Consider the following 8,177-nt stretch of genomic DNA (forward strand, 5'->3'; position numbering starts at 1 on the left):
CTGTATTTAAGGAGGAAATAATAACAAAAACTGTTTCAACCAACTTTGCAATATCTAAAGATCTTAGAAATTGTCTTTTGTCTTTTTCAACCAACTTTAAAAACTGTTCCATAAAGTCTTTCTCAAAAAAGGTTTTTTTTAGAAAATGTCTTTTGTCTTTTAAAAATTTTCAAAAATAAAATCTTTTCTTTATGTTTCTCCCTCCTCAAAAAAAAGAAAAAAAAAAAAGAGAAAGTTTCAAAAGAAATATTTTTTCAAAGGAAAACCCGAAACCCTAAAAAAAAATATACACTCGTTTTCAAAATGTTTTTCCCAAAGTATTTTCAAAGGTTCTTTCTTCAAAATCCTTTTTCAATATTTTTTTTAGATGGAACCCGAATTTTTTTTTTTTAAATCTTCTTTTTTTTCAAAAATCTTTTTAAATTGTTTCCTAAAAAATCTGTTTAAAAAAAAAAAAAAAAACAGTTTCATAAAGTAAAAAGTTGTTGTTTTCAAAACTGTTTTTCTGCACTGTATAAAACTATTTTCTGCATTAAATCAAAACTGTTTTCTGGAGTAAATAAAATCTGTTTTCCAAAAATTACTGTTTTTTAAAAAGAAAATCTGTTTTCAAATGAAATTAAATCTGTTTTTTTAGGAGGGCAAAAACTTTAAAATGAAAAAAATGGTTTTCAAAGTTGTTTTAAAATTAATGTTCTCCAAAGTGTTTTTAAAAACTTTTTTTTTTTTCCAAAAAAGGATGCTTTTAAAGATTTTTTTTTTTTTTTTTAAATACGTTCCTTAAAAAAAAAAAAAAAAAAAAAAAAAAGGAATAAGTTTTTCATGAACCCTTTTTCCGTGTAAAAAAATGTTATAAAAAAATAACGGTAACGTTGTAACTCTTTCCTTGTAAACCTTTTTTTTTTATTTATTTTATTTTTATTTAGTTTATTTTTATTTCATTTATTAGAATAGTGGTAGATTGTGGATTTGCGTTCAAGACTCACTTTCTTGAGTCAAAGTAGTTTGTGGATTTGTGTTCAAAACTCATTTTCTTGAGCTTTGAACATCCCATAAGTATACATTGTTCTTAATAAATTTGGCACTAACAACTTTCTTTTGTCATTTTTTTTGCATGAGCACAAAATGAGAAAATGGTGGATGACAACAAGGTGCTATTCTTCTAACCCCCTCTTTTCATTTCTTGGTGTTTTTCTTTGTATAGTTGTAGTGTTCACATGCTAGTTATATAATAAATAGATACTCACATGTTATTGTATAGTATGCTTGTATGCTTTTTCACATGTTACTTATATATACACTTAACATGTTTTGGTTGTATATTTTGATGGAGTTATTATTCACATGATAATTATTATGTAAATAAATACTCACATGTATATATATGTATATTGTTTGAAAAATCTTTTTAAAAAAAAAAAAAATGCCAAGTATCTAATTTCTTTACCTAAAAATAATGTTTGGGGTTTAATTAAAACGAGGTATTATCTTTAGATAGGCGTTGTGGGGTGCCTAACACATTCCCCACACATAACCAAACTTCTGAGTCTCAGATCTTTGGTTCAAAGACTTTTGATTTACCTCAATTAATAAATCTTTTAAAATTTGGTTTAATTAATTAGGTAACTTAAAATAAGTTAGACTTCTAGGTGACCAATCACACTTAATACAAAACCAATCGTTGGTGGCAACTCCTAAAATAAAAATAAGAAAAAGGGACTCTCACACACACACCCCACTCTAGATACACCATCACACATGAGTTACGTCGCCAAGGACTCAATATGTGACAAATGACGACACTCCACCCTCAATGCAACAGAAAAGGGGGGTGGAGGGTTGGAAAAAATTAGGCGTCCACAGGTGGCGTGGGTCAGAGGCGTGGATCAGTGACAACATGGGTCCTTGGTGGGTCGACAGAAGTGTGGGTCTCATGGTGGGTTGGTGTGAGAGAGAGATTGAGAGAGTTTAGAGAGTGGGAGTGAGAGTTTGAGTTTGGGTTTTTTTTTTTTTTTTTTTTTTTTTTTTTCATAACTGTATATGCCTTTCAAATTAATTCAAATAGTGGCATATTCCTTTCATGAAAGGAATGTGATATTGTTTGAATTTTTTTTTTCTTGATAACCGAATATTCTTTGTATATTCCACTATTATTATTATTATTATTTTCATAACTGGATATTCAAGATATATGCAACTATTTGAAATCTTTCCTCTTTTTTTTTTTTTTGCTAGATCTATAATGGCATTCATGAACACCATTATAGGCCCTTGTAAGACCCAGGACTTATAGTGGCCTTCATGAATGCCACTATAGGTCCTTTTTAATTTTTAATTTTTCTTTTCGGTTGGGCTTTTATTTTATTTTATTTTAAAGGATCTATAGTGGTGTTTTTAAATGGTACTATAGGTTTTTGTAAAAACCAGGACCTATAGCGGCATTCATGAATGCCACTATAGGCCCTTGTAAGTCCCAGGACTTATAGTGGCATTCATGAACTCCATTATAGGTTCTTTTTAATTTTTTTTAAAGGATCTATATTGGCATTTTTAAATACACTATAGGCACTTGTAAGACCTAGGACCTATAGTGGTGTTCATGAATGCCATTATAAGTTCTTTTTATTTATTTATTTTTTTTTTGGTTGGGCTTTTTTATTTTAAAGGATCTATATTGGCATTTTTAAATGCACTATAGGTGGTCGGGGAGTTTGCTTGGAGTATTGGGTCAACTACAAGCATTATAGTAGAGTTTTGGGCTCTAAGAGATGGTCTACAATTGGCCATTCAGCTTGGTGTTCAATATTTGGAAGTGGAACTTGATGTTAAAGTTGTATTAGATGTTATTAGTTCTGGAAACTCCCCTACTGCTACTTATTCTTCCTTGCTTTTTGATTGCAGATTATTGTTGGGAAAGATTCCCCACCACACAATGAAACATGTGTTTAGGGAGGCAAATAGAAGTGCTGATGCACTTACTAGAATGGGCTGTAATTTGCAGGACGATCTTGTATTTTTTGATTGTCCCCCATTTGATGTAATTGCTGCCTTAGTAAGTGCAAAGAAAAACGGGGAAACATTTTGTAGGCATGTTGCCAACTTAGCCATCTTTGCTGTTTAGTTTATATATATTTCTTTTTTAACCAAAAAATTAACACACAAAAAAAAAAAAAAAAGCACTATAGGCACTTGTAAGACCTAGGACCAATAGTGGCGTTCATGAATGCCACTATAGGTCCTCAAAATTTTTTTTTTTTTGGGTAGGCCTTTTTTTTTCCCTGGACCTATAGTGGCATTTATAAACACCACTGCAAGTCCTCAATTTATTTATAACTACAAATTTTTTTCAACTTTGGAATATATTTATTTAATTTTTTTAAAAGTGGGACTATAATGTCATTTTAAAACGCCACTATAGGCCCTTGTAAGACCCAGGACCAGACCTATAGTGGTGTTCATGAATAGGTCCTCAAATTTTATTTTATTTTTACTTTTTTTATGATTATTTTTTTTCTTTCTGGACCGATAGTGGCGTTTATAAATGCCACCACAGGTCCTCAATTTATTTATAACTAAAATTTGTTTCAACTTGGGAATTTATTTATTTATTTTTAAAAAGTGGGTCTATAGTGGCGTTTTAAAAAGCCGCTATAGGCCCTTACAAGACCCAAGACCTATAGTGGCATTTTTAAAATGCTGCTATAGGCTTGGTGTTTTAAAATGCCACTATAGAGCTCTCAAGTTGCAGTTATAGATAAGCTTATAGAAGCAATTTTAGAAAATGACATTATAGGCAGTGTTTTTTGTATGATCATTTGTTCCATCCACATTGCTTTTTGAGTTATAAGGTATATACTCTTTGGATCTAAGGTGGTTTCTCAAAGTTCATGGTTATTTTATATGGTTTGGGTTAGAGTCCAACTCATGTTGAAATTTGGAGTTACGAAACCAGATAACTACGACATAAAAAAATTGTGGGTTGTGAAATTAATAGCATTAAAGCATGAAATTTTCAAGACTAGACCACCTTTTCCACTCAAAATCATTGACGTGCTTAAGTCTCGAGGGGGTATTTGTAGAAAGCAAAAATTTGTTCAGCCAATCTCAGGTTGGGTTAAAGTTGGTGGGTTTGATGCACACTCCTATTTTCTAAGATTTTTATTTGTAAAACCTTAATTTTGAATTGTATTAGGTGTCTATTTTTTACAGTTAATTTTAATTAATAATTTATATTTATTTTTCAATTTCAGATTTTTTTTTTAATGATTAATCAAACTTTTTTTTTATATTTATTTATAATCATATGATTCAATGAGTGACCCAATGATCCGGCTCTTATTGTGTGTTTGCATTTGGTTTGGGTTTAGCAAAAAGTCATAATAATAATTGTACGACATACAGCAAGAGGCCTGTCTTCTCCTGGACCCAAATCCAAATTGGCCCATGAACAGTACTTGGCCTCAACCCCACCACTCCTCATGATCAACCCTACATGGCCCCAAAGAAGCCAGCCCATTAGTTGGGAATTCAATGTGCGGTAAGATGGTCCCTATAAGCAATAATCTCAACATCGCTATTGTTCGGTAATACCTTGACATGTCGAGAGTGCCTTGGGAAACTCCGCTGCTGAGCGCCTTTCGACGGCTAGCACTAGTTCCAAGCTTCCAGCCCCAGTTCCCAATGCGAAGTATATTCTTGATAGGAATAATCAAATGGGGCCCTACCCGCACTAGTGGTGTCAAAAGGCAATTATTAACAACCCATTATCACAAGGCTATAAATACACACAGAGAAAAGGAAGAGGGGGTTACACACTGGAGAATGAGGACTAGGGAAGCAACCGAACATAGACATTACGATGTTCGGCTAGAGTGGTTAGCTATTGAAATGGGCCCTTAATCGACGTGTATTGGAGCTACCCATTGTAGGATACTCAAAAACCCAGTAAAATAAGTAAATTGTGAGCCTAATTCTAAGGTTGGCCCGTAAGTTGGGAATTGGGCACGCATAATTGGCGCCGTCTATGGGAATCTCCTACGAAGCTGTTGTTCCAGCAGAAGCTAGTTGAGAAAGTATTTCCGACTATCATTCAGGAAGCTTTACTAGTAGCGGCCCCAGGGGCTCGTCTCAAGGATCGAACTGGCGGGAAAGGAGACATAAGTGGAATGAAGACCAAAGACACGAGTAGGATGAGGAACGCTTTGGTTTAAGAGAGGGATTGTTGCAGACATATTGGTTGGCGTCCGAAGTCCTTAAGCAAGAGTAGCATGATAGAAGGGATTAGGAATTAGAGCGCTTGCATAGATTGGAAAGGGACTTGGAGTTGGAGGTATGAGGCTGGCGCTGAGGAAGGAATCGCAGTGAGTCTCTTGAAGGGTCGATAAGTGTGAGGGGCAGCCATGGAAAAGCGTAACACCAATCTAATTCTTGTCGGTCCAGGGACATGTCACAGGATTTCGTTGACAGGGATTCGGTTTCCTCTGAATGAAATTAGAGCGCTTGCACAGATTGGTAAGGGACTTGGAGTTGGAGGTATGAGGCTGGCACCGAAGAAGAAATCGCAGTGAGTCTCCTGAAGGGTCGGTAAGTGTGAGGGTTAGCCATGGAAAAGCGTCACACCAATCTGATTCCCGTCAATCCAGGGACATGTCATGGGATTTCGTTGACAGGGATTCGGATTCCTCGGCATGGCATAGGCCTCGGAATGCAACCATGGATGCCATGAGCCGTGTGCTACGTAGAGCGGCCCGGTCATCGTTCTCAGATGCAATAGAACGAGCTCATATGTCGAGGAGGTTTAGCAGACTACCGATCATCTCATATGATAGGAACATAGATCCTATTGAACATGTCAGCCATTATATTCAAATGATGTCTCTACATAGTCAAAATGATGCATTGATGTGTGAAATGTTTCCTTCTAGCCTCGTGCCTACTGCTTTATGGTGCTTTAATGGGTTAAGGAAGGGATTGATTCACAATTTTGGAGAGCAGATTTAGGAGTTTGGAGTCTGGTTTATGATGTGTAGCAGGGTACCACAGCTGATAGATGCGTTGCTCTCTATGAAAATAGGAGCGGGGGAAACTCTTCGGAGTTATGCCAATAGGTATTGGGAGTTGTATAATGAGATCAGTGGGGGTAATGAGAAGGTGGTTGCAAGTACTTTCAGGTTGGGTTTGCCCGAAGATTCAGAGTTACGAGAATCATTGACCAAAAGGCCTCTCGTGAATATGCGGCAATTTATAAGGTGTATTGAGGAGTATAAAATGTTGGAAGCTGATTGGGAGCAAAGCAAAGGAAAGGCACCTATCGCATTGCAATACTTGAAGGAGTCTTGGTTAGGGGGTTTTCAGCCATGGGTTAGAAGGGAGTTAAGGATTCAGGAGCCCGATACCCACACTAGGGAAATCAATGTGGTGTTTAAGGAGGCCGTACATAAGATTTTGGAACGAATAAAAAATGAACCATACTTTCGATGGCCGAGCAAAATGGGGGGTGACCCAACAAAAAGGAATCAGAACCTATACTGTACTTACCATCAGGACAAAGTGCACACCACTGAACAATGTAGGATATTCAAGGATCATCTGGAGTAGCTAGTGAAGTCAGGGCACTTGAAGGAATTCGTTGTGGGTCCCAAGAATGGAGCAAGCAAGCAAACCTCGAGGCCACGGTGAAATACGCTTCCACCCTCGTTGGGAGTAATAGAAGTTATCCATGCAGCCTCAATGGGTACCATTGTGGCTTGCCGAAGGGGGGTCTTTATCGTAGTGCCAATAGAGGGTAACCGTGAAGATTCTCAGTCTGGAAAGAGATTGAAGTCTTCCCGAGAGCCAATTGTATTTGGCAATGATGATTTGGAAGGGACTACCCAACCACATGACGATGCACTTGTAGTTACAGCTCAAATAAATGGTTTCATAGTAAAAAGGGTGCTAGTAGACCAGGGAAGTGGGGTCGAGGTCATGTACCTTGATTTGTTTAAAGGGTTGGGGCTGAAGGCTGAAGGCTGAAGACTTGTCTAGGTACAATACTCCTCTAGTGGGATTTGATGGCCGAACGGTGGTGTTAGAGGGGAAAATTTCACTTCTCGTGAACACAGAAGGAAATGAGGTGATAGTAAACTTTATCGTGGTCGGCTCGTTTTCCCTCTACACAGCCATACTCGACAGGCCATGGATTCATGCGATTGGGGTGGTCCCATCCACCTTGCATGTTAAGGTCAAGTTTACTGATCATGGAGTTTCTGTGGTGAAAGGAGATCAACAGGTAGTAAGACAATGTTTAGTAGCGGCACTAAACCAAAAGATAAAATGGAAGGATTCTGCCGAGGATGTCCCTTTATAGAAATTACAAGAGCCTTTAGAAAGTTAGGGGGCTGATAGCGTTGACGATTTGATTAAAGTAAGTATACTTCCTTATAAGGATAGGAGTTTCTATGTAGAAACTGGTATGAAGCACGAAGACAGGGTGAATATGTTGTTATTGTTAGTACAAAACCTTGATGTTTTTGCGTGGAGTCCCTACGATGTGCCTGGTGTGGATCCCGAGTTCATTACCCATAAGCTTAATGTGGACCCAGCGTTTCCCCTAAAGAAGCAGAAGTTGAGGAGGTTTGCTAAGCAGCATATGGTGGCGTTGAAGGAAGAGGTTGAAAAGTTAAAATTGGCCAAGGCAATTAAAAAAGTTTACTTCCTAGAGTGGTTATCCAATACCGTGGTGGTAAAGAAGAAGAATGGCAAATAGAGGGTATGTGTAGATTTCACCGACCTCAACCGAGTATGTCCAAAGGACCCATTTCCCGTACCGAAAATTGATCAGTTGATAGACTCTACTTGTGGACATGCCAAGATGAGTTTCCTAGATGCCTTTCAGGGCTATCATTAGATTGCCTTAGCTGTTGAGGATCAAGAGAAAATGTCATTTATATCCCTTGAAGCAAATTATCACTACATGGTGATGCCTTTTGGCTTGAAGAATGCTAGAGCCACTTATCAAAGGATGATGATGAGTTTGTTCAGAGAGAAGATCGGAAGGATGGTGGAAGTATATATTGATGACATGGTGGTGAAAAGTAAGGAGGATCAGAAGCATATGGGTGATTTAATGGAGATATTTGAAATACTCAAGCTATACAGGTTACGCCTTATTTCTGAAAAGTGCACTTCAGTGTGGG

At 37.1% G+C, this 8,177-nt stretch overlaps 2 protein-coding genes across 2 annotated transcripts; both read left to right on the forward strand.

The window, feature by feature from the left end:
* The first annotated feature begins 5,399 nt into the window (after nucleotides 1-5,399).
* Nucleotides 5,400-6,597, forward strand: LOC126696266 (uncharacterized). Its single transcript, XM_050393034.1, has 2 exons — nucleotides 5,400-5,563; nucleotides 6,033-6,597. Exons 1-2 carry the CDS (start codon nucleotides 5,400-5,402, stop codon nucleotides 6,595-6,597), a joined length of 729 nt encoding a protein of 242 aa, XP_050248991.1.
* A 132-nt stretch (nucleotides 6,598-6,729) lies between these two features.
* Nucleotides 6,730-7,747, forward strand: LOC126696267 (uncharacterized). The gene is made up of 3 exons (XM_050393035.1): nucleotides 6,730-6,968; nucleotides 7,027-7,270; nucleotides 7,427-7,747. The coding sequence occupies exons 1-3, from the start codon at nucleotides 6,730-6,732 to the stop codon at nucleotides 7,745-7,747; spliced, it is 804 nt and encodes a 267-aa protein (XP_050248992.1).
* The last annotated feature ends 430 nt before the right edge of the window (nucleotides 7,748-8,177 follow it).

This window comes from Quercus robur, chromosome 8, assembly GCF_932294415.1.
Source record: "Quercus robur chromosome 8, dhQueRobu3.1, whole genome shotgun sequence".
NCBI lineage: Eukaryota > Viridiplantae > Streptophyta > Magnoliopsida > Fagales > Fagaceae > Quercus > Quercus robur.

Excerpts from the sequence above, each read along its gene's own strand:
- LOC126696267 (XM_050393035.1), top strand. The coding sequence starts at position 6,730 with ATGGGTACCATTGTGGCTTGCCGAAGGGGGGTCTTTATCGTAGTGCCA. Across the intron at positions 6,969-7,026 it reads GGAAGTGGGGTCGAGGTCAT|GTACAATACTCCTCTAGTGG; the intron begins GTACCTTGATTT and ends AGACTTGTCTAG. Across the intron at positions 7,271-7,426 it reads TGGTGAAAGGAGATCAACAG|GATAGGAGTTTCTATGTAGA; the intron begins GTAGTAAGACAA and ends CTTCCTTATAAG.
- LOC126696266 (XM_050393034.1), top strand. The coding sequence starts at position 5,400 with ATGGAAAAGCGTAACACCAATCTAATTCTTGTCGGTCCAGGGACATGT. Across the intron at positions 5,564-6,032 it reads GCACCGAAGAAGAAATCGCA|GGTACCACAGCTGATAGATG; the intron begins GTGAGTCTCCTG and ends GATGTGTAGCAG.